The following is a 26,572-nucleotide window of genomic DNA, read 5'->3' as shown; positions in this document are numbered from 1 at the left end:
CCCTATATGGGGCTGGATCTCAGGACCCTGAGATCACGATCTGAGCTGAAATCAAGAGCTGGATGCTTAACCCACTGAGCCACCCAGGCGCCCCTCTGGTATCTGTTTTTATAGAAGTAGAATTTTTATTCTTCTGATCTATTTTTTTAAGATATTATTTATTTATTTGAGGGAGAGAGAGAGAGAGAGATGGCAAGCACAAGCAGAGGGAGAGACAGAGGGAGAGGGAAAGACAGAAGCAGACTCTCCCCTGAGTGGGAAGCCCAATTCAGGGCTTGATCCCAGGCCCCTAGGATCATGGCCCGAGCTGAAGCCAGATGCTTAACTGACTGAGCCACCCAGGCACCCAGACAAAAATAGAATTTTAGTAGAGTTTTATGTATTTTATAGTTTCCAAATTAGTTAATTTACATTTAACTGATTGTCCAGGCAACCATTTGCCTACTGGTCTACTACCTTATTCAAAAAAGAAAAAAGATCTTGCAGCCTATATATGTATAAGGAACCAAGACAGAAACTTCTTGAAAAAAATGATCTGCTCTGAAAACAGCGGCTGATACACAAGGTATAAGTAAGGAAGACAGAGAGAGAAGAGAGGGCAACTGGCAGGACCAGGATCAGAGCACAAAATTCAATATGAAAAGCAACTTAATCTGGCATGGGACAGGATCATGTTCCATGCTGTGGCATTTATTTTACTGCTATAATCTACACTGTAGTTTTGTTACAGAGGAGAGAGTAACCAATATTGAACATAACTGTACATATCTTCCCATTACAGTCTTATCCGCCCACTGTGCTTCCTCTACATTCTGCCTTTCAGCCCCTTTGGCCCTCTTTCAGTTGCTCAGGCTTGCCCTGCTCCTTGCTGCCAGAGCCTCTGCACATCTCTTCCCTAGCCTCTTTGCTTGAGACTGACCCTACTTATCTTTCAGATCTCAGCTTAAGCATCAGTTCCTCTGAAACGACTTCCCCTGTGACTCCAGTATAAATCAGATTCCTTAGTAGTATATTGGTTCAGAATTAGGTGGCTTCCCTCAGAGCAACTGCCTCATTCTGTTGTGATGCATCAGTTGTGAGGTAAGTAGGCTGTTCCTTTCCCCTACTAGTCTCTAAGCTCCACTACATGAGGGCTGAGTCCAGGTTTGCTCATCATGCTATTCTTAGCAAGTAACAAAGTACACCTAGTGCATACCTTCACAAATACTGAGAAAATACAAGAAAGTGCCAAACTCAGAAATGGTTTAGAAAGAACTCTGAACAGAGTTCACAAATACACTACAATGAAAGAACTCTGGGAATAGAGTGTTTCATTTTCTAGATACTTCTGGGGAGGGGATGGGTGATGCATTTCTGATTTCTGTTTAACAAATGAACTTACCTGGGCCTTCCGTGTGGCTTGCGGCTCAATCATGATATTGATCAGAGAAGGTTTAGTTGTGTCTGCCAAACTCTCCCTCAGTGATTTTTGGAGTTCTTCTGGTGTTTCTACAAAATACCCTTTGCCTCCAAACGCAGTCATAACCTGCTCATAATGTGAGTTTGGCAGAAGACAGACTGGAGGAGCCCTAAAAAAAAGGTAGTAAGTCAAAGAAAAAAAAAGTCATTCTCTGGAATAATTTGTGGAAAATTTTAGGCTGAACTGAAAGGCATACTTTTATATTCAACACTTAAAGATGCCAGTATACTAAACTTTCCATATATAAATATTTTTTAGATATTATTTATTTTAGAGGAGGGGAGGGGCCGAGGGAAAGGGAGACAGAATCCTCAAGCAGACTCCCTGCTGAGCATGGTGCCTGATGCGGGGCTCAATTCCAGGACCCTGAGATCATGACATGAGCTGAAATCAGTCGGACGCCCAACTGACTGAGCCACCTAGGTGTCCCTAAACTTTCCATACATTTTTATTGTCTATACAACAATGTTTAATAGGACTTTTTGTGATAGAAATGTTTTATATCTGTGCTATCCAATAGAGCAGCCACTAGCAACCTGCTGCTGTGAGCACTTAAAATGTGACTAGTTAAAATAAGGAACTGACTTTTTAATTTGACTTAAATAGCCCTGGGACATCTGGGTGGCACAGTGGTTGAGTGTCTGCCTTTGGTTCAGGGTGTGATCCCAGGATCCGGGATCAAGTCCCACATCGGGCTCCTTGCAGGGAGTCTGCTTTTCCCTCGGCCTGTGTCTGTGCTTCTTTCTCTCTCTCTGTCTCTCATGAATAAATAAATAAAATCTTAAAAAAAAAAATTTAAATAGCTCCATATGGCTACTGGCTACTATACTGAACAGTGCAGGCTACACCATCAACTACTTTGAGCCCAAAAGAAAAAGAAGAAAAAAGGAATGGCTACTGCAATACAGCAAAAAGCAGCAAAGTGAGAAATGAAGTCAGTGAGACATAAGCAAACATACTCATACCCTGCTCCACTCCTAGACTGACTCACAAATTCACATCTCATACCCCATGGCCAGCTACAATACTGCCTCACTTTGACTCCGCCATCAGATAAGCAAGAGTTTGTTAAATAATAAAAAGAAGGAAGACCCCTGGATCATAAATAATATGTTAACATCCATTTCCTCCATAGTGTAGTAGGAATAGAAGGACCAAGAGCATTTTGCAATAAATCCTTTCATTAACAAACCTTAGACATCAAACTTAATTGACTGAGTCTTCCATGGCTTCCCGAACATAAATTATTGAAACACTCCATCATGTACTGGGTGTTATATGTAAGTGATGAATCACTAAGTTCTACTCCTGGAACCAATATTACACTATATGTTAACTAACTAGAATTTAAATAAAAATTTGAAAAGAAAAAAGAAAATGGAAAAAAACTGAAGCACCCCATCATGGATGGTTGTACAAAGAGGAGCCACACAGACAGGGTTCCTACCCTCTAGAGGGGCTGATAATAATAAGTAAACAAATACTCACTTGACAAAAAAAGCACATTCCAGTACAGCAGATTCTTTAAGGAAATATTAAAATAAGTGAGACAAATTAAATACACATTGTTCTGGGTTACTTACACTTCAGTAGCATCTCCAAATTTTAACATTTCCTTCCAAGTATCTGCATCAAAACCTTGGTAAATTCCATTATTATTCACCACCAAAAGTACAATGGGCAAGTTGTACCTAAAATTAGAAGCAAAATATCAAGGAAATCATTTGTCATTCTAAAGCAGTGTCTTTTCTTCAGGCTGAAATTTTAACTTGAAAATGGATTATTTTCCATTAACTTTTTTTTGTAATATTGAAGACTAAAAATTAAGTATTTGTTATCCTAATAAGGAAAATCAAGCCATTAATAGAAACATGGAGTCAAGGAAAGGATTAAGATTAGAGGTCAGTACACTTGGTTCTACCACTATGCATCTATGGACTCCACTGAGCTTTACAGAATCCTGGTTTTCTGAACCCTGGTTTTCATGACACCTTCCATATTTAATACTCTCTGAAGCACTACTTCTAGGTGATGCCTACGAGTACTATTTGAAAAGTATCTTTCTTTTTACTGAACTCCTCATAGATAACCAGCACTTGCTAGATATTGTGGGACTATACAAGTGACTAGCATACATTCTCTTCTCTCAAACCACTTCACTCAAAATTAGAAAAAACATTATATGGTGCAATAAACAGAGAACAAGAGAATATTTAATAATGTGCTAAATGTAAAGACAAAAAAAGGATGATAAAACTTTACTAATGACAAAAGGATGATAAAACTTTATTAATGACTGACAAAAGAACAAAAGAACTTTATTTTCTACACACCTAATTTCTGAGACCAGGTGTAAAAACAAAACTGTTACATAATAGGATTCTGTTACATAATAGGACTGTGGTAACTACTTGCTCTCCGTGCTCAAAAGGGAATCATGACTCTCTAAGATGGATGGCTTTCCCATAAATCATCTTTTTGGTGTGTATTACTTGAATGTCAATGGAGACACTCAAACAAGCACATGCTTCTTTCTGGTCTTTATTTTTTTATTTTTATTTTTTCTTTCTTCTGGTCTTTAAAGTGCTATATGCCAAAGCTTTGAAAGCCCTAAAACATGATTACCCAAAAGTTCTAAAAAGAGCCCTGGCTAAGAATATAGAATGATTTTACTACAGTTTAAATAACCAGGGAGAAAAAAAATCCCCATACTTGTATAGTAGGATCTTTGGCTCACGAGTTTCTCCATGAATCCTCATAACTATAAACATAATCTGAAAAGCTCACATTGAGTCATCTCAAGCTTTGCCTAGATCACCTCATTTTTTTCTCACAACTGTCCTCTAAGGTAGGAACTTTACTATTCTTCTCCCTATTTTGGCAGAAACTAAAGCTTAGAAAAGTAACTTAACACATTATCACCTGCATCACCTGGCTCTAACATGGTCAAGCCAGTATTTAAATCCAGGTCATGTGACCCAGAGGCTGTGCTTTTTTTTTTTTTTTTAAGACTTTATTTATTTATTTGAGAGAGAGAGCAAGCAAGAGAGCACAAGCAGGGGGAGCAACAGAGGGCCAGGGAGAAGCAGACTCCCTGCTGAGCAGGGCACCTGACATGGGGCTTGATCCCAGGCAGATGCTTAATGGGCTGAGCCACCCAGGTGCCCCAAGGCTGTGCTCTTAGGAATAAAGCTCTGCTGTTTCCCTGCAGAAAACAAGCTTCTCTCAGACCAGAACTTTTTGCAGCAATCTCAAAACTACTCATCTCAGTTCTGTAGGTTTGGGCATGTAGTAAAGAAGTCATGAACAAACTGTCTTGGATGAGAAAGATGCCGGGGTTATTTCATACTTTTATTCTCAGGACACAGCACAGAATAGCTATGTACAAGGCACTTGGCACATGGTGAACACTTGGTAAGCATTTATTAGGCAAGTGAGACTTTATGTATAATTTTTTATATTTTGGAGAAAGAAATGCTGTTTTACCTGCAGATGGTTTCCACTTCCATCCCAGAAAACCCAAATGCACTGTCTCCTTCCACACAAATGACCCGCTTCCCTGGGTTTCTATCTCTTGCCACTATAGCAGCTGCAATGGCAAATCCCAAACCAACTCCCATTGTTCCAAAAGTGCCAGCATCAAGCCTGTTGGGGAACAAAACTAAAATGAAACCCTCTGGGGCATACTGATGGTGGGGTTGGCACAATCTAGTCATATTCGTGTGTAAAATAAAGAATAAAGATATTCTCTATCTTTAATATAAAGTTTTTAGGTTATGAAGAACCAATTAGTCAAGGATAAGTAGAATGAAAGAAAAGTCTCTCATGACTGCTTGGAAGACCATGAACAAACATATCCTTGGAACACGAAGTATACAAATTCTCACACAATCACAGACATATAAAAACTCTACCAAATCTCATCTAAGAATACTTCCATGAAATATGTCCTTATACACTGAACATATGAAATCCTCAAATGTTTTAAGAACCTGCACTACTGTAGTTTCCAATTTAAGACAAAATCTCTTTCCTGAAAGCCTTACCTGTGACGAGGAAGGTAGTTCTGGATCACAGTGCGTCCAATATCCATAGTATTTGCTCCTTCACTTACCACAAAACAGTCTCTGGGTAGTTGTTCTTGAACTTGGTAGAATACTGTGTAATAATTCATAGGCAGGGATTTTTGGGAAGCTAATTCCTAAAGTATTTGAGGGAAATATAATCAAATTACAATGAGATACAGTGAAAAGCGAGCAATGTCAAGAAGCTACCATCAAACTATTCAGAGACAGCCAGTAAGAACAAGCTATGAGGTTCCCAAATGGCCGCCCTGAGAAGCTACTGGACCTGGGAACAAGACTGTGGGACATGCTGAGAAAAAGACTGGGTCCCTCAGACCCAGTCCGGGACACAACTGAATAAACTAGGGAAAAACGTTATTCCTGGATGTCCACCACACACGTTAGCATACCAGTCAGACAAGTCCTACAGTAAAGACAGCTGGAAACACTGGGTTGAACAAAACTAAACAGTCTTATTTGAGCACTTTTAGGAAAACACTGCTTTAGAAAAAGTAAAAATTTTATTCTGGAATATTTTCATCTGAAATATACCCTTAAACTTACAATAAAAATGAAGTCAGGATTTTAGAGAATCTGAGAATCTGGTTCTTCTCCACATGCACTGGAGAGTAAAGGGGATATGCTTCACCCATTATTCCATTCTCTGAATGGAGCAAGGTAAGTGCCTTTGTTTAGCCATATGCCTTTTAGAGCAGACAGCAAGCCACGTGGGGCTTCAGCAGCAACAGTTCCATGTGCTCCCAGCACTGCCTCTTCATCTGTGCTATTTTGACCCGTTTATATACGAGATATATATTTGGAAGGATTCCCCCCACCTAGTTCATTAACACATCCATCACCTCACTTTTTTTTTTTTTTTTTTGGTGGAGACCATTATAGCCTTTTCAAATGAACGAGATTATATGTAAGATGGATGAGGCACCCTCCTATACTCCTGCACCAGAGAAGAGAGGCAAGTTCCCTCCATCTTAAACTAGTATGATTCCTAGGGAAAAGAAGGGATTAATCATGACACTACTCAAGAAAACAGAATTGAGACTGGGTCTTGATAGAAACAGTCACTGATTAAAATTCCAATGAAACGCAGAATTACGTATAATTAATTCTGCTAGTTTTGAAAATGTGATTTTATTCTAAGACATGACATAATTGGGAATATGAGCATAACTCAAATTTCATATTTGCTTATGCAAGATTCTATCAGTGAGAAACACTACATGAACACAGAAAACTGCACCCAGCTGAACCAAGATGCATACACAAAACATTGAAAAAAATCAAGAACTACCTTTCTCACAATCAAAGAAAAAATTCTGCTTATATACAAAGACTCTAAACAGAAATCACCACATCCTGCAGAAGTGGTTCATTTCACTGCCAGAAGTGGATGATCTGGTGGTTTCATAATCATACAACTCCCAAAGCCTTTAGATACCAGGCAAGGGGATCCCTGGGTGGCTCAGTGGTTTAACGCCTGCCTTTGGCCCAGGGCGCAATCCTGGAGTCCCGGGATCAAGTCCCACATCGGGCTCCCGGCATGGAGCCTGCTTCTCCCTCTGCCTGTGTCTCTGCCTCTCTCTCTCTCTGTCTATCATAAATAAATAAATAAATCTTAAAAAAAAATAATAATACTTAAAGAAAATAGATACCAGGCAAAGCTATGAGTAAAGATGAGGAAGTTGCAAAAAAAAAAAAAAAGAAAAAAAAAGTGAGGTGATGGATGTGTTAACGAACTAGGTGGGGGGAATCCTTCCAAATATATATGCATATCAAATCACCTTGATATATCTTTAAATACCTTATAATTTCCTATGTGAATTTACTCCAATAAAGCTGAAATTTTTTAACATTTGATCAAATTTTCAATTCTGATGAAACACCTATCATGCACACCTTGACGGACTTATATCTTAAAGGTAAAAAACATGCTCCAGTATTTAAGATTTCAAAAGATCTCTTAAGTGTGATTTGGTGCCAAGGTCAAACTGAGGACAGTGAACCCTACCCATTCACATGGCCTCTTACAACTTTCTGTCCAATGTCAAGCCAGCCTCCTTCTACTACTTCACACTAATTCAACAAGCTGCAACCCTTCTAATGCCCACTTCCACAAGAGACTTCAGATCTTTTTCAAGGAAAAACACCACATATATACATATTTTAACTATATAACATGTGCAAAACTTTGCCATCATTTTTAATTTATTTATTGAAGATTTATTCATTTATTTTAGAGAGAGCATGTGCATGCAAGCAATTGAGGGGGGAAGGGGCAGAGGGAGAGGGAGAGAGAGAGAATCTCAAGTAGACTCTCTGCTGAGCACAGAGCCTGCTGCGGGGCTCCATCCCACAACTCTTGAGATCATGACCCAACCTAAATCAAGAGCTGGATGCTTAACCAACTGAGCCACCCAGACATCCCTCTGTTGCCATTTTTTTTTTTTTAAGATTTTATCCATTCATTCATGAGAGACACTCAGAGAGAGAGGCAGAGACACAGGCAGAGGGAGAAGCAGGCTCCATGCGGGGATCCCGATGTGGGACTTGATCCCGAGACCCTGGGATCATGCCCTGAGCCGAAGGCAGTCATTAAACCGCTGAGCCACTCAGGCATTCCTGTTGCCATTTTTATAAAGTTCCTATCTTAACGTTTCACAAAGTTTTGGAGAGCTGTGCCTCTAAACCTTTTTTTCCATGAGCCCCATAGTTTTTACTGCATGGTTTTGTATAGCATGGCAATTTGGGGAATGTGTAGGTCATATTATGAGAGAGCTAACTGAGCCACAAACCAAAAGTATTCTTGAGTTTCCATGAGTCTCATATTACCTTGGATGCAGCTTCATTGCTCTCCATTTTTTCTCTCAGAGTTTGCCACCAGCTGCTCTCTGGAGGATACTGCCATGGTGTTTTATCAAATTGTTCTAAAAGCTAAAAAAACCCCACACTTTTACTTTTTCAAAATGAACTTAAGTCATATTAACACAACAATCTCTTATTAAAGAAGACAATACTGCTATACTCTCCTGCCATTCATATCACTCATACTGCTTTTCTTCTAAGTGGCTAACAACTGATAGACAATATGGAAAGCTTCTGTTTGGGTTAGTGTGGACTCCCACCTAAAGTTGGAGTTTCCAAAGAACACAGGGGAAATGCTACCTCTCTACATAACACAGGGAGAGCTTTAATGCCCTCCCCAGCCTTTGACACTAGAAGGAAAATCACCCCCACCACAGAATCCTTGTGGGAAGGACAATAACCCCAAATACATAGAGATTCCCAAGATACAGACCAAATGCTCCAGGATGTTTTAATATATGATTGGGGAGTACTTCATAATATTATATAATCATGATAACAGTATCGATTTGTATCTAAACTCAAATAATAAATGTGACTCTATTTTATCTCCTGTTATAATGAAATACATAAATTATGTACAAATAATAAGAATCTGGATAACTATCACTTGAAGAGTAAAAATCTCTTTACTGCCTAAAGAAATACTAAGTTAGATTTTTTTTTTTCCCCAGACATTTCTTGGCTGTAAGTTCAGTTCTGTATTCAGAAGCTGTATTATAATTTTTCAGACAGCTGAATCCTACAAATCACTGTTTGCCTACTAAATGCCTTTACGTCTTCAATCGCCTTCTAAAAATGCTTGGCTTACTCACATAAAAATGATTTATATACAAGCAGTTGGGTTTACTGAGTTCTGAAGTTATATTTAAGAATAGCTTTCCAGCATAAATTGTGTTTAAAACAGATATTAATAAATCCATCACCAAGTGAATCAAGGCTGAAACATTTTTAGGTACTGACTATTCCCTAAAGACCAATCCACATAAACTAAAACCTAGACAAAAGCTCTTACCTGTTTAGTGACAGCATTTATGTCTCCTAGCAAACTCACAGCAGGCTTTACATTATTCCCCAATTCTTCTGCACAGATATCAATCTAAAAAAGAGAGCCATATTTATTCTTAAAAATCTTTAAAGAGTCAATGAAGGCTGAATAAATGAGCTGAAGATCTGATAGTCAGTATTTTTTTTTTTTTTTAAGTAGGCTCCACACCCAGAATGGAGACCAACTTGGGGCTTGGATTCATCATTGTGAAATGTGAGATCAAGACCTGAGCTAATATTAAGAGTTGGACGCCCAACCAGCTGAGCCACACAGGCACCCCAAGAAATTTCTTAATAAAAGTAAAAATCCATAGAACTCTGAGTAATCACAACTAGGACAGAAACCTCATCATTTTCCCTCATTTTAATATCTACTCTGTAGATTTGGATACTGTTCTATTATGCACACAGGAATGCATTTGACTTGATCAATTATAGTTCTGAACCTAATTAATAATAAGGTTCTATTTAATTACACTGGGATTCCTACTTAGAGCAGTTCTCAAATGTGAGCTATCAAAATCACCTAGTAACCTTGTTAAACCACAGATTGCAAGAATCCAACTCAGAGTTTCTGATCTCAGAAGACCTAAAGTGAAAACCAAAAATGTGCTTTTCTAACAGATTTTCTAGGTGGTGCTATGCTGCTGGTCTAGGGACCACATTTTGAGAACTAGTCCTAAGGTATATCATGATTACTTCCCTTTTACCCAGAAGTCCCATTTCTGAATGAAAAGTGAAGATAGCTGTGCAAGGAGCTGTAAATTAGCCCAAAGGGGATGCACTCTATTCTGTACTCAAGAGGGATAATCAAGAGGTGGAGCCATCTTCCAAGTAAACTCAGGTCTTGCTTATTTGCAGTGTTAGTTCTCCATAGCCCTAGGGGAAAAGAGACTGCTAGAAGCTGACTCTATAAAGAAAAAGGTAGGGAAGCCTGGGTGGCTCAGCAGTTGAGTGTCTGCCTTTGGCTCAGGGCATGATCCTGGAGTCCTGGGATGGAGTCCCACATTGGGCTCCCTGCATGGAGCCTACTTCTCTTTCTGCTTATGTCTCTGTCTCTGTCTCTCATGAATAAATAAATAAAATCTTTTAAAACATTTTAAAAAAAAAGAAGTAAAAGGTAAAACAGGGAGAAGACAGGAACCGTAGCTGGGTCACCAAACACAATCTCTGTAGGGCAAACAGGTTGATGCTGCATCATATAAGCAGTACCTCTCACACCAGCAAGGAAACCTGCTTAGAAAGAGAATCATAATGATACAAGAACCATCAAAGGGAGGCCAAAGCATATTCTACTCTGTTTAGTGACGTAAAAGCAGCACTTAGAGATTTCTAACCAAAGGGTGTTTGAAAAATTTGGCATCTAAAAGGACAATTCAATCCCTAACAATGTTGAATGTTTTGTTCTAGTCTACCATTCTACTTAAACCCCTTTGTCTACCTTTAAATATACTTGAACTATGAAGAAGAGGCAAATTATGGTCTTCAAACTATTTAAAACTTGGTTTTGAAAGATTTTCTGGTTAGAAGGAAAGTGGCATATTACGCTTCATAGGCGTGAAAAGGCGGCTTACTTTGGTACCTGTAATTATGTTAGGCAATTTATAAAAACCTACAAAAGCCAAGAAGAGAGCAGAGCTGATAATAGCTGAGAAGAACAATAAATTACAGATAGCTCTGATTTTAAACCTCTCTACTCTGAGTACCTGAATAAACTTCACATCTGGTTGATATCTTGGAGGCAGTCCAAAATGCAAAATCCAATTTAATCTGGCACCAAATAGCACAATTACATCAGCAAATTGCAAAGCCCTATTAAAAAGAAAAATCTGTTATAATACAAAAAGTAGATCTACAGTTATTTGAATTATTCTAAAATTAATTTCTGAAGTATTTAGAAAAGTTTAATCCGGAGCTTATCTTATTTCAGTCTTCAGAATCTTCTAAGATAAATTTGATCTTTCAAACCAAAATAATTTTTGAAGCTATTCTATTTAAATAGTAATCTAAATGATGAAATAAGTAGAAAAATATAACACTACACCTATTTCATTATTACTTATCATTAGAAAAATTAATACAAGTCTACTGTAGATAATCTAAAAAAAACAGAAAAAGTATAAAGAAACAAAACTTCACCCAATAATACTATCAACTTAAAAGCTATTATTCACAGACTGACATATTTTCATCTAGTGTTCTTTCTATGCAAGTATATTTTTATATTGTTGAGCTTGTTTGCTATAATACTGTCTCATACACTTTTGCTTACTACAAACATTTTCCTTTATCATTACATTGCTCTTAAAATTTTTATTTTTTTTTGGTAATCTCTAAACCTAACATGGGGCTCAAATGCACAACCTTGAATTCGAGAGTCACATGCTCTTCCAACTGAGCCAGTCAAGCATCCTTATATACAATTTTGAAAGGCTACATATTTTGCAGAACACATATATCAAATTTATTTTAATTTGTTATCAATAGTACTGGGTTGCACATCTTTTTGCTTAAATCTTAGTACATATTTCATATTGATTCCTAGAAGCAGGTTTTTTTTCTTTTTAAGATTTTATTTATTTGAGAGAGATAGTGAGGGAGTGGAGCAGAAGTGAGGAGCAGATAGAGAAGCAGGCTTGCCACCGAACAGGGAACCTGATGCAGGGCTTGATCCTAGCATCCTGGGATCATGATCTGAGCTGAAGGCAGACACTTAACCAACTAAGCCACCCGGGTACCCCTAGAAGCAGATATTTTTAAGACAAATGATTCATATTCCCAAATTGCATTCAAAAATCTTTATCCAATTTATTGCTAATAGTTTTATTTCTATTTAATATCTTTGTCACTATAACTAATTTTTAAAAATAACTTTTATTTTGATATCCACATTGATATTAAAATAGACATTTTTGCTTTGTTTACTTCACACATCTTTGCTTGTTTTATGCTGTATCATTTGTTTCATATGTTGTTCTTATATATAACTGTCATTATTACTGATTCAATCAATACTGTCTGCCTTTCTACAAAAAAATTTATTATCACAATTGCTGTGTTCTTTTTTTTACTTCTCATTTTTCTGCTTCTTGTATATTTCCCTTTTATGTTTTTTCTCTTTTTAAGATTTTATTTATTTGAAAGAAATAGAGTAGAGCAGGAGGGAGGAATACATGCAATTGGAAGAATAGATTTCCTCACTGATACATGAAATTATTGATTATTTACAGCCATTTGCAATCTTTTTTACACTATTAATATTACCTTCTTAAATTTTGGCTGGAACGAAGATAAGCTTCAGCTCGAGCCAACTTCAAATAAATACACACACAGACTAAAACCTTAACAGTGTAAGAATCTGGTTACTGTCCAATGTATTATCAATACAAAAAACAAGTAAAGGTATAATCTATACTTTTATAGATTGAGATATAACCTATTTAAGATAACATCAAAAGAGCAAAAAAATTACATTTTAAAAACCCTCAAAATTAATTTTAGTGTGTGCATAAGAATATGAAAAACACCAAATGCACAGCCATGGGGAATTGTGGAAAGGGAGGGAGGGAATGAGATCAGGGAAGCTATTCAAAGGACTTTATAGGACTTTATGAATCCGTAAGTCTTCAGAATCAGACTTCAGACTTTTTGTTTCCTAAAAAAGAAAAAACCTAGAAACTAAAGCAATGACATTACTATTTAATTACCTAATATTACATATTACTTTATATATTATATTTGATAAAGTTGTGTGGGGGTTACATAAGTGTTCATTAAATGATCTCTTTTTTTTATTTAGAATATTTCATAATAAAGAAATTAAAAGAAAAAATGTATAGTTTATCAAAGCATTTAACAATCTAAAAAGAGGAGACCTCTTGTGTCAGCCGAGGCTGGGTAAGCCCACTACAGCCTAGCTGATTACAATGGAAAACTGAACAAAATATAAAAAGCACCTGCCTGAGGATTCTGAAAAGTACCCAATAGTAGGTGAACTGGGAGAAGAGTCAAAGAAGTGACTCAGGAAGTGAGTTTCTAAGCTTTATTTCCCCTCTTTTATTTTCTGGCTTTGACTCAGGCTAGCACTGGTTGTAGAACTGGAGGGCAACAAAGACTGGGGAGAAACCTTGTCTTTTTTGGCCAGGTGATCAGAAAAAAGAGCCCCTGAAAGCTGGGGAGGAGCATAGGAAGGGGGGAAGTTCAGGCTTATTCTTCTTTTCTGTCCTGCTCTCCCAGCCATGCTCTGAGAGCAGCCCTGCCACACAGCTGCATCGTAGTAGCTCCCAAGCAACTAAAATTCTACAAGAGACTTCATTTTTCAGGCAAGAAGAACCAGAAGAGGGGTCCCTGGGGTCTGTGAAGAGTATGGGGACAATCCCTCTTTCTTTTTATCTTTCTGTCTGTCTGTTACTTTGCTCCAAAGGCAGTTCCATTTGTGTAGTACTCTAAGGTAGCAGTAAGGGGTCCTGGAAAGGGCAAGGGGCTGTCCTAGAGAGAAGAGAAAAGAATTCCCTAGTTCTGGGTATGAACTGGCATGTCTGGGGGCTTACACTTAGACAAACTCAAAGGAACATAGCAAAGGCTTTGAAAATGAACTGATCCTGGAGCCACTGCCCTGGTAAGACAGACCTTGCAGTGTGAACTTGACTAGGTCGGCTTGTTAAAACAAACAAACAAAGCCAACGTTCTACAGAGTATGTAAATGTAACCTATAACCTCGCAACATAATATTTAAAATCTGGGATATATTCCAAAAATACTTCATATATAAAAGAACCAGAAAAATGTGATTAATTCTCAAAAGAAATTAATAGACTTGCATTCTGTGATGACTTAGATGCTGAAATTAGTCAACAAAGACTTTAAAGTAGCTACTACAATATGCTCCATAAAGTAAACAAAAACACTTCAAATAAATGGGAAGAGAGAAGTTCTCAACAGAGAACTATAAAATATGAGACAAAAGTATTGAAAAGAACTCAACAGACAACATAGCATAATGTTGAGAGATGTCAAATCACTGTTATACACCTGAAACTAATGCAACATTGTATATCAACTATACTTCAATTAAAAGATAAATTAAAAATTTATTTAAAAAGAAAAAGAACATGTTAAGAAATTTCTAACAAGGGTACCTAAGTGGTTCAGTCAGTTAGGCAGCCAATGCTTGATTTAGGCTTAGGTAATTATTTCAGGATCATGGGATTGAGCCCTGTGTCAGGCTCTGCACTGGGTATGGAGCCTGCTTAAGATTCTCTCTCTCCCTCTTGCTCCTCCCCCGCCACCCCCATCAACTCCCACTCTCTCTCTAAAATAAATAAATAAATCTTTAAAAAAAAAAAAGAAAATTCTAATAAACAACTTAAAAGATTAAAAAAATAATTGAACAGATAAATCTTCAGAGACCTATGGACAACGTCAAAACGCCTACAACTTATATTATTCCAGGAAAGGAGGAGAATGGTGTAGAAAAAAATATTTGAAGAAATAATGGCCAAAAACTTTATAAATTTGGTGAAAGACATTAATTTACAGATTGAAGATCAGAGAACAGGATAAACTAAAAGAAAACCATGCCCAGACACATAATCAAATTGCTGAGAACCAAAAATAAAGAAAAATCCTGAAAGCAGCAACAGAAGAACATATTACATAAAAGAGAACAATTCAAATGACTACAGATTTCTCATCCCAAAACCATGAGGGTCAGAAGGTAGTGGACAACATCTTTAAAGTGCTGAGAAGTCTAAAAAGAAACAGGTATGCTTAAAATTACATTTCAGAACTTGTGTTAGATTCATTAAAGTCACAAAATAATTTAAATTAGCCTAAGATCTGCCAAGCCATAGTACTAAAACTCTAGAAAGCCACGCACCTGGATCTGGCAGCAGATACACAGTTTGGATGGTTATCAGGGACAACACCCTTACCCATGGGGGTGGGCAAAAATGGCAATTTACATTGCCCCACCAATTTCCTGATAGCCTCCTCTGCACGGGAATAAGCAGCACCTACCAGAAACACAAATGTATTAGATAAGTCAGTTATGCTCCAGGCACTGTGATTCTTAAAATAGCTCACATGAGTTTGCTTTTAGAACTCCTCAAATAATCTGTTTATACAGGGCTTACACTGAAACAAACTGTGACTATGGTTTTTACCTTTGGTATTTTAAAATGTTTAAGAAAGCAACTAATTTCCTCCCCAATAATATTCTCAATTATTCTGAAGGACATCTACTCCAAAACAAAAGTTGCATCTCTTATCTCTTGATGCTCTCAACGGTCTATTCTATGGTTCCTACCGAATTACTATTCACAATTCCCTAAATACAGATTCTTTACCAACAGGCCCAGGTAGGCAAGGCAGCACTTTGACAGAGAAAGGCTCTCTCTAACTTCACAGGTTGCTCCTTACCATCAGCTAACCTGGACTGCTCAGTCTCCTACACTAGACATGGAGATTCTAACAAGAGATGTAAGTTTCTAAAGCTCCACAGATCTTTTCAAAGGCTCTACAATTGTAGGACTGCAACAGGGCTAACCTAAGCAGGTCACATATCATTTGTTCTTATGTATGCTTGCGTGCCTGCAGAACAATCACAGGCCCTAAGCCTTCGAGGACACTGAAAACTATCTGAATACAGGAATGATATCATTTCTAATGTCATTAAGGCCATTATAATTCTTTTTAGCTATCTAATTCTATATTCTTTTTCAACACTCATAGAATACTACTCCATATTTGAAACTTGTAATTCTCTGCTGAATCCCAGTAAATAGTATAGTGTACACTCAGATTCAATATAATGCTCTCCCAATATTAATACCTTAAAATATTTTCTCATATATGTCAGATGAAAAGTAGCTTTTTTTCCACCCAGAAAGTTTCCTTGTATTCTCTTTTTTGCCTCAATATCTTTGTCCACCCAGTCCTCTCTTCCTGGACTTGTTTAATCAGTGAGCTATCATCCATCTTTTCAAGGTGTAGCAATGTCATCTCTTCCAGAGTCTTTCCATACCACCTACACAAGCAAATTGTTCCTGCTTCCCTTGAGAATCCACCTCACCCTCTCTATACACACCACTTAAAGGTCCACTGTATTTATCTGTTACCAATTTATCTTTAGAAGGGACCACTATTTCTCTGTATATCTTACAAATGTTTTCTAGAATACCTGCCTTATCATAAGCACTGATCAAATGGTGGTTCAAATAAGAATGAAAACTAAAACTAGCATCTACTAAGTTCTTTCTACCTAACTTACTATTTAATTTTAACAATCCTGTTGACATAGTTAATATTTCTGTTTTACAATGAGGTAACTGAGACTCAAAGCAGTTGTTTGCCAGGACCACAGAGCTAATGCATCATATAGCTGCCTTCGACTCAGCTCTGACTTTGATTTTTTTCTGTTGTCCACCATTTTCACTAAAATTATTTTTAATTTCTATGTAATTAGTTCCTCAGTAGTTGATAACTGACTAGCATGGTCACAGGTAACTTACAGCCCTCTCAGTTCTAGAATATATAATGGATACCAAAATAAATTGCTGACAGGAGTATAAATCGGTACAATACCTTGAGAGAAGGCAATTTGATGATATGTACCAAAAACCAAAAATGAATTACCTTTTTAACTTAATTTTCTTTCTGAGAATCTATCTTAAATCCTAAATATGGAAAAAGCATTGAGGACACACACGTTTGTCAGTTATACTAAACAAATATCTGTCAATGAAATGTTAGTATATACATGAATAGACATTAACATTTTATTTAGGAAAAAATTAAAGACTATGAAGAAATGTTGTTACAATATTAAATGAAATAAATAGAATATAAATAAAATAGTCTATATGGTGTGATCACAGTGTATGAAATATATATGCAGAAATGAAAAGTATTATATGTTAAAAATAGTTGTCCTTTTATTTGAGAGTGAGAATGTGAGGGAGGGGGAGGGGCAGATGGAGAGGAAGAGGGAAAGAATTTTTTTTTTTTTTTTTTTTTTTTTTTTTTGAGGGAAAGAATTTTAAGCAGGCTCCACTCCACACTCCCAGGTGGAGGGTTTGATCTCATGACCCTGAGTTCATGACCTGAACCTAAATGAAGAGTCAGATGTTTAACTGACCGAGCCACCCAAGTGCCCCCAAAATAGTTGTCTTTGGATGAAGGCATTTCTTCCTTCTTATCTTCTGGATTTTCCAACATTTTTTATAATGATCAAATATCATTTTTATAACGGAAAAAAAACACATTTTACACATAAGGCTGGAGAAATAGAATGGGTGATATTCCCTTAAAAGGGCAAGATCTCTGGGCATTCTAGAAAAATTCTATGGTTTCAAAATTAATATAGTATGCTAAATGAAAAGAACTCATACTCCAATTTCAAATATTAGATATATTAATAAATAATGAAGACAATTTCTAAACAGAATCCACATTCTTTCAACAGCTTAGCGAGATTTAGAGTTCCATTCAAGGCTACCTTTCCCGATGATAAGGAGGGGCCGTTTGGCATTCCGAAGCACAGATGCTGCCATATATACAGCAGAAGTTTCTGCCATACTAACAGGGGGTGGCAAGCAGCACTCCATGTACCTAGAAATAAAGAGTTCTGTTAATTAAAAGAACCAAGTTTTAAACTTTTTATTACAAAAAGACCAGATCTACAATAAGGTAGAAAAAAACAGTACAATAAACTCTACATACCCACCATGTAGACTGAACTAATATCATTTTACCACATTTGCTTTACAACACACACAAATACACATGCCAATTTGTTTCCTGAACCGTTTTAAAGTGAATTATAGGCAATTATAAGCTTTTCCACGCAGCTCTAAAAGATAAAACCTTTCTCCTATATAACCATAATGTCCTTATCACATCTAGTAAATTAAAAGTTACTCCGTAATACCATCTAAAAGCCAACCAAATGAGTAATTCAATGACAGGATATTTGAGTTAATGGCTTTACATTGTAGTAATAATTGTTGTAAGAATAGTAAAAAACACACTCAGAGCCAGTGTTTAATATTATGCACCATTTAATTTCATTTAATTTTCAAAGCAGGGATGCCTGGATGGCTCAGAGGTTGAGCGTCTGCCTTCAGCTCAGAGCGGGGCGTGTCCCAGGGTTCCAGGATCAAGTCCCACATCAGGCTCCCTCTGGGGAGCCTATTTCTCCCTCTGCCTGTCTCTGCCTCTCTCTCTGGGTCTCTCATGAATAAAAACTAAAGAAAGAAATAAAAAGCTACTAAAAATTTTGTTTTCAAAGCAATGAGGTCAGGCACTACCATTATCTCCATTTTATTATTGTGAAGGAAAACTCAGAAAGTAACTTGCCCAGGGTCCCCAGGTGGTATGTGGCAGAGACTAGACTGACCTTCTGTTTCTAAAGTCTATGCCTTTAACCATCTCACCACATTTCCACTCACTGAGAGAATCAGTATTTTAGTAATACAAAATGCATTAGGAAAAATTTAAAACTGTCATAGGTAAGTATTTCTGGACACCAAGACCTTGGTGTTTTCATGTAAGTAGTAAACATCATACACTACACAAAATTTGAGCATATAAAACACACACAAAAACAGACATTCAATTTTTACAAAAATTTTAAAGAAGGCTAACAGAGTTAACTTATCAGAGACCCCCTGCCCTTAGTAATATTTTATCATGTTCAGGTATTATACATGGTAGATATCCTTTTTGTCTGAGTCTTACAATGAGAAACAACTTTTTGGTATACTGTATATACAGAAATGCACGTTTTCTCTCTGTAGTCACTAGAGAACCGCTTAGTCCACAACAGCAGGAATATACTAAACGGTACCCACAGTGATTCATTAACCTTAGTATCCATCCTATCAGAGGTGACTTGGATACCAGTGAAAAATGTTTCTTATACTTTTTATTCACTCAGTGTTTATTTAAGGAAGAGAACATGGAAAATCATAGTAACACCTGGGTTGGAATATTTTTAAATCACAGAGACAAACTAAAATTTTTTTATGCTGAATCCTAAATAACTTTCAACAGTCACCTCACCTCATCTCTTGGTTTATACTATGAAGACTCCAAGTAACTCCTACTACATTAATGGGGATGTATTATTTATGGTCACTGGAAGAATACTTTCAAATGAGTGTTCGGGAGGGGCACCTGGTTGGCTCAGTGGTTGAACATCTGCCTTTGGCTCAGGGCATGATCCTGGGGTCCTGAGATCAAGTCCTGCATTGGGCTCCCTGCAGGGAGCCTGCTTCTCCTTCTGCATATGTCTCTGCCTCTGTGTGCCTCTCATGAAAAAATAAATAAATCTTTAAACACAAAACAAAACAAAACCAATGAGTGTTCAGGAAGTTCCATGTATTTGACTTAATAATTAACCCCCCAAATAATTACTAAATAACACCACTGTAATCAACAGAATTAAACCCTTTGGCCCAGGATTTAGTATAATTATTAAAGGGTCAAAAGTTAAGACAAATTAACTTATAAACTGTTACGTTTGTTAAAAGGCAAACAGTATAATAACACAATTAAGAAAGAACTGTTGTTTAACTTTTTATTATTTTATTTATTAGATTTTTAAAAATTTTTATTTATTTATTCATGAGAGACATACAGAGAGAGAGGCAGAGGGAGAAGCAGGCTCCCTGCAAGGAGCCCGATGCAGGATTCAATCCCAGATCTCCAGGATCACGCCCTGAGCTGAAGGCAGATGCTCAACTGCTGAGCCACCCAGACATCCCTATTTATTAGATTTTTATTTATTCATTTGATAGAGAGAGACACATACACAGAGCACAAGTAGTGGGTGAGGGAGGGAAAGGCAGAAGGAGATGGACAGGTAGGCTCCCCACTGAGCTGGTAGCCTGATGTGGGACTCCATCCCGGGACTTTAGGATCATGACCTGAGCTGAAGGCAGATGCTTAACCGACTGAGTCACCTAGGTGCTCCTCCAATATAACTATTACTTACTTTATAGAATTCACATTCACTTGGAAGTTCACAAAATCTGCAGGTATGTCAACATAACAAGGACCTGGGCGGCCATAAATACTGCTTCTCACTGCCTAAATTTTTACAAATAGAAGAAAATATTTTAAAATTCTCAATCTTTATCACATAATCCACTTAAAGATAATTAAAAATTGTGAAAGGAATGCTATTTTAATTGCTTCTGGACGTCCCTAGTTGGAGAAATAAACAATTTTAACTAAAATTGAAATGCCCACTATCGATTGTATATATTTTAATTGTATATATTTTAAAAGATATTTTTGCTTTAAATGAAAGAGATAAGAGAGAAAATACTCACCTAGGCTTTTAAACTTCATGTTATATTACATTCAGTCTTAGAAATTATCCACCAGGCTCTGCCTGCCACCTGTTTACTCTGTAACTTGTACCTCTACTTTACTTCCTAGTCCTAATGACCTGGATAAGTTTTCAGAAGCTGTGATGTTACAACATGTATCAAATGGTTTTAAAACAGCTCAAATGTAAAAAAAAAAAAAACAAAAACAAAACAGCTCAAATGTAACTCCACATACAAATGTTGGTTAGCTAAAATTAATTTACAATATGATCTTTAGTCAATTAAGACATAGTTTTATGTGCATTAGCACTAATTTTCAAAATTAATCTTTTGCAAAAGCATAAGAAAAAGGTAACCCAGGATTTCATATTTTATCTTTCTTTTTACTTTTCTGCAGCTAAAAAAAAATTAGAAGGAGTAACTTTTTTCAAAAATTATCTGCTTCTATAATTGATAGTAAACATTAAAATATAAATAGTTCTTTAATACTATCATTTTTGACTGACTGAATATATACCAAATTGTTGCTCATTCTATGGAGAATAAAAATAACACAGGTATGAGCAACTGAGAAAAATCAGTTCACTTGGAGAACTGGTAATTAAATACTTTACCTTTTCGATAATAGAAGGAATAGTTTCTATGCTGCTCGGCCGGGCAGAGAACTTGCAATATAATCTACAAGCTTCAACCTATATACAGAAAGAAAATCACATAAAGTACAGGTTTACAGATCATATTAACTTTTCTGATGGAAGACAAAATGTTAAGTCTTTACTTTCTATTATGCGTAGAGAAAAGACAGAGAAAATACATGACCTCCTGAAGTTTTTCTTAAAAGCCTAGGCAAAGCACAATCAAATTTCTGCCTCACTATGATTCAAGAGGTAAATCAAAATAAGACACTATTTTCATTTCTCAGACTGGAGAAATGAAAGACTTTGATAATACTCAGCATTTACCACCACATAGGAAAGCAGGCACTCTCCTAAGCTGCTGGTGAGAGTATAAATGGGAAGGGAAGGTGATAATGTCCACCAAAAATTAAAATGAGCATATCCCTGGACCCAGAAATTCCATAGCCAGGAATACAAAACCTTATCTGCTTTATCTTGTTACAATTATAATCTATCCTTACATTTCTGATGGCTTTCCTATATTTTACTGCTATGCTGTTTGGGAGGTGTCAATTCAGCAGTACTAATTTTTTACTGTTTAATGTACTCTGAAGCAGTATGTTGAAATAGTCTCTCTTGACAGCTTTTGGTATGAAATCTGTGGAACAGTTGCTATACTCTTAATCCCAAAGTGTGATAGAATTAAGATTTTCAATCTGGGGCGCCCAGGTGGCTCAGTCAGTTAAACATCTGCCTTCAGTTCAGGTTATGATCCCAGAGTCCTGGGATCAAGCACGGCATCGGGCTCCCTGCTCAGTGAGGAGTCTGCTTCTCCCTCTGCCCTCTGCTCCTCCCCTTACTTGTGCGCGCGCTCTCTCTCTCTCTCATATTCTCTCTTTCATGCTCTCTCTCAATTTATTTTTATTTATTTATTTATTTTATTTATGATAGAGAGAGAGGCAGAGACACAGGCAGAGGGAGAAGCAGGCTCCATGCCAGGAGCCCGACGCGGGACTCGATCCCAGGACTCCAGGATGGCGCCCTGGGCCAAAGGCAGGCACGAAACTGCTGAGCCACCCAGGGATCCCCTCAATTAAAAAAAAAAAAATCTTAAAAAAAAAAAGAAAGATTTTCAGTCTGTTCCTGGTCGTGTCATTTAAAATGTTTCCACAAAAAACAGACACTTGGATTTTAAATCAAATCAGTGCTTTTCTCTTCACATTTTTAATTTCATCTAATAAACTATTATTTTCCCTTTCAGGAAAAAAAAATAGTTGCAGTGGACATTATCCTTTACTTTGTTTTCATCTATAAAGTTTCTGTAGTAAGTGTAAATTTCCTTTTAAATAATGGTTGTTATTCTTTACCATTAACTAAGTAAACTTCAATTCCCTTTCAAAAGGATAAAAATATAACTTGCATAAACTTACACCAAGATCTGGTACTTTACATAATTTAAATCATATAAAAAATTGTTTATCTTGAGGTTCTCACAATGACTTCTGATTAGACTTTGCCTAAGGGTTTTAACTCTGCTCAGAACTTTGTGCTATAAATGCACAAATATTTTCTTAAGAGTTAATCATTCAGGGAAGCCTAGGTGGCTCAGTGGTTGAGCGCCTGCCTTTGGCCCAGGGCATGATCCTGGAGTCCCAGGATTGAGTCCCACATTAGGCTCCCTACATGGAGCCTGCTTCTCCTTCTGCCTATGTCTCAGCCGTTCTCTCTCTTTGTCTCTCATGAATAAATAAATAAAATCTTAAAAAAAAAAAAGAGTTAATCATTCACTCTCATCGATTTGCTTTCTACAGCTATTCTTAAAACTGTAGCAAATTCTATGTTTATCTTGAGGTTCTCACAATGACTTCTGATTAGACTTTGCCTAAGGATTTTAACTCTGCTCAGAACTTTGTGCTATAAATACACAAATATTTTTTAAGAATTAATCATGCACTCTCATCTATTTGCTTTCTACAGCTATTCTTAAAACTGTAGCATTCTGTTTTATACAACTATTTATGAACACCTGTGTTGTACCTGTAATAAATATATAGAAAAAGCAAAAAAAGCACAAAAAACACACCACTATAGCATTTTGTGGGCAAATTCTTTGAAGTTTTTAGAAATTTTTAAATACTTTCTTTCAGCCTGCTAAAATAACAATGAACTTGTCCAGAGTCTACTGATAGTCATTTTATGTAGGGTTTTTACTCTCACCTTTTTACTTCTCTAAAGTTTGAGAGGCATAGTCCCACACCATTTATATTCCTGCAACTTGACTCTTAATCTAAGAACTTATTTTCAGAGTTTAAAAGCCTGTTGAAAAGATCTATTTCTTGTAAGACTGCTCCTAAGTAGAGCCTGAGCTTCCTTAAGGTGCACACTGAGTGCATATTCCTAATACAGTCTCACATTATAGGAGTTACGTTCTAGTCAATTCATAAAATATTTAATCTTCCTAGTATAAAGGAAGAAATTTATTGCTTAGGAATTTCTCTCACTCCACCATTTCCAATTTCTCTTACTCCACCCTCTTTAATATGAGACTGTCTTGTAGTTAAGGAAAATTACCTTTAAATTACCTCAGGTACCTCTATTTTATTTTAAATGTTTACCTTACAGACAGAAGTTTTTAATTCTTCTCTATAAATCTTAATAGGATACATTTATGCTACTAAACCCTAAGAAAAATTTTGGAGTTGTGTACCTGTGGAAACTCCTGGAAGGCTCCCATTGTTTCCTGCCTTCTTTCAGAAGAACCACCAATCACAATCAAAGGCCTGAAATATTCATTGTTTTAAAAGAGAATTACAGATGAGAACAATAGGTTAAATACTCAGGACAGTGCCCAATTAATAAACAGCTGTGTATGCTGAGAGAGAGAGAATTTCATTTTCCCTTAAAAACTATAGACTGGGGCAACTGGGTGGCTAAGCAACTTGCTCTTGGTTTCCCCTCAGGTCATGACCTCAGGCTGTGAGATCTGAGATTGAGCTCAAGTTGGACTGGGTGCTGGGCATGGAGCCTTCTCAGGATTCTCTCTCTCTCTCTCTCTCCCCCTCGGCACCCCCCCCCCCCCGCTCCTGTGCATTCTCTCAAATAAATAAACAAAATCTCTAAAACAAAAAAACTACAGATTAAAAAAGATTTAGGAAGCAATCTGAGACAAGAACACTTCCATAATCTCAGAAAAAGCTGAAATTTATAGTAAACGCTTTTCCTCCATGCCTCCTACTTCCAAGCCCTTCTGGGTGCTGAAGCTAAACCTCTAGGTGTGGTGATGTAAAATAAATTTTTATGCCCTTCCCATTAGTCTTGGGATTAAAAGGAGGAAACTATTTTTTTCAGCTTTCCTAAGTGAGTCTACTTGGAAATGGCAGAGTGAGAGAAATTCCTTGGCAATACATTTCTTATCCTTCAAGAAGAAGATACTTCTAAAAAAAAAAATCAGACCCTAAAGTAGGTAAGAAAGAGAAAGTCTACGAGGGAGGGAAAAAAGAAGGCATATGGAAAGAACGTGAACAATGCTCTTCCTACTAGAATATTAGTCTAAATAACATCTAGATATTTAATCTTCCTTCCTAGTATAAAGAAGATTAAATATTCTATGAATTGACTAGAACACAACCCCCTTTAACATGATCTTATTGGTAAAGTACCAAAAATGGGGTTAAGGGTAAGAGCTTATAAAGCAAACTAAAAAATATAATTTCAATTGTCTTGCTAGTTATGTAAAACAAGATGAAGAACTGTATACACTCTTACATACTGAGCTGGGGTCTTTAAAAAATAATTCTGGGGATGCCTGGGTGGCTCAGTGGTTCAGTGTCTGCCTTTGGCTCAGGGCGTGATTCCGGCATCCTGGGATGGAGTCCCATATCAGGTTCCCCGCAGGGAGCCTGCTTCTCCCTCTGCCTGTGTCTCTGCCTCTCTCTGTCTCTCTCATGAATAAACAAGTAACACCTTTAAAAAACTAAAATAAAAAAATAAAGATTTAAGAAAGTAATCCTGCACTTAAGGAGGACTTTACACACATTCACCTACATATATATAGAGAAAAAGGCATACAAAAATTCCAAAACGTGTTTTTTTTTTTTAAGTTTTATACACAGTGTAGATTTAATGAATTAAACACAGCCTATTCCCATAAGTTTACATACACATCTTAATGAAAGGAGATGGTAGATGAAGGACATATTATATACTTCTAGTCTCTGTGAGTTAAACACAGAGCTACGCCCATATGCTTCTAAATGTGTCTTTAGAAACACATTTTTTTTCTTTTTTTTTTTTTATGTAGACTTCATGCCCAACGTAGGGCTTGACCTTTTGACTCTGAGATTAAGAGTTGCATGATTTACCAACTGAACCAGCCAGGTACCCCCTAGAAATACTTATACCTTAATGAAGGAAGATGTTACTCGAAATAAGGTGTATACACAAGGCAGACTCAATGAGTTAAGCACATATGTATGCTCATATGCTTCTACACGTAAGTTTTCCCCAAACTCCAAAATGTTAACATTGCTTACCTAAGTAAGAATACTGATGTTTTTTATGTTCTTCCTAATACTGTTCTTAATTTTTTACTGAACTATTCCCTCCAGCACTTGATTCCAAATCTTCCCACCCCAGATCACTAATAACAATTAATTACCAACAGTTCACATTTGCATTTGCCATACCACCCAAAGTGTGGATAAGACCTGGGCCAGAAACCACAAGGCATACACCTGGCCTAGAAGCAAAACAGAATTTATCGTATTAAAAGCAAGTCAAATGCAGTATCTGATTAATATCACTCTAGGGGGAAACATGGCAACCTTCTTGGAACTTCAAAAAAAAGACATATAGGTCTTTACTATAATTCGTAAAGCAATTATTAGAATATTCTCTGAATTAAAAGAAATGAGAAAGATTAGTATTCCTGCAAGAAAGAAGATACACCTATCATCTTCACAGTGTATTCACTAACGTCTTCATATTTTGAACCTCTTCATATTTTGAAGAGGTTATATTTAGGCCCAATCAATTTAACTACAATTCAAAGCCAATTTTTTTAAATAAATTTATTTTTTATTGGTGTTCAATTTACCAACATACAGAATAACACCCAGTGCTCAACCCGTCAAGTGCCCCCCTCAGTGCCCGTCACCCATTCACCCCCAC

The 26,572-nt window shown here is 36.8% G+C and overlaps 1 protein-coding gene across 3 annotated transcripts in view; it reads right to left on the bottom strand.

The window, feature by feature from the left end:
• The window catches only part of HACL1 (2-hydroxyacyl-CoA lyase 1), a 34,452-nt gene that overhangs the window by 1,781 nt on the left and 6,099 nt on the right, over nt 1-26,572 (bottom strand). For 2 of the 3 annotated variants that reach the window (XM_041733920.1, XM_041733921.1), the window contains 13 exons: nt 26,061-26,141; nt 24,111-24,183; nt 21,401-21,478; nt 20,447-20,541; nt 17,948-18,060; nt 15,329-15,464; nt 11,157-11,262; nt 9,419-9,502; nt 8,371-8,472; nt 5,506-5,660; nt 4,946-5,104; nt 3,043-3,150; nt 1,382-1,568 (listed from right to left, as the gene is read on the bottom strand). In XM_041733920.1, the coding sequence (XP_041589854.1) occupies nt 1,382-1,568; nt 3,043-3,150; nt 4,946-5,104; nt 5,506-5,660; nt 8,371-8,472; nt 9,419-9,502; nt 11,157-11,262; nt 15,329-15,464; nt 17,948-18,060; nt 20,447-20,541; nt 21,401-21,478; nt 24,111-24,183; nt 26,061-26,141 (1,477 nt within the window). The remainder of the gene's footprint in view (nt 1-1,381; nt 1,569-3,042; nt 3,151-4,945; nt 5,105-5,505; nt 5,661-8,370; nt 8,473-9,418; nt 9,503-11,156; nt 11,263-15,328; nt 15,465-17,947; nt 18,061-20,446; nt 20,542-21,400; nt 21,479-24,110; nt 24,184-26,060; nt 26,142-26,572) is intronic. The other variant, XM_041733919.1, reaches the window with a different exon arrangement.

This window comes from Vulpes lagopus, chromosome 19 (assembly GCF_018345385.1).
Source record: "Vulpes lagopus strain Blue_001 chromosome 19, ASM1834538v1, whole genome shotgun sequence".
NCBI lineage: Eukaryota > Metazoa > Chordata > Mammalia > Carnivora > Canidae > Vulpes > Vulpes lagopus.
This window is presented reverse-complemented; position numbering and strand designations above follow the sequence as displayed.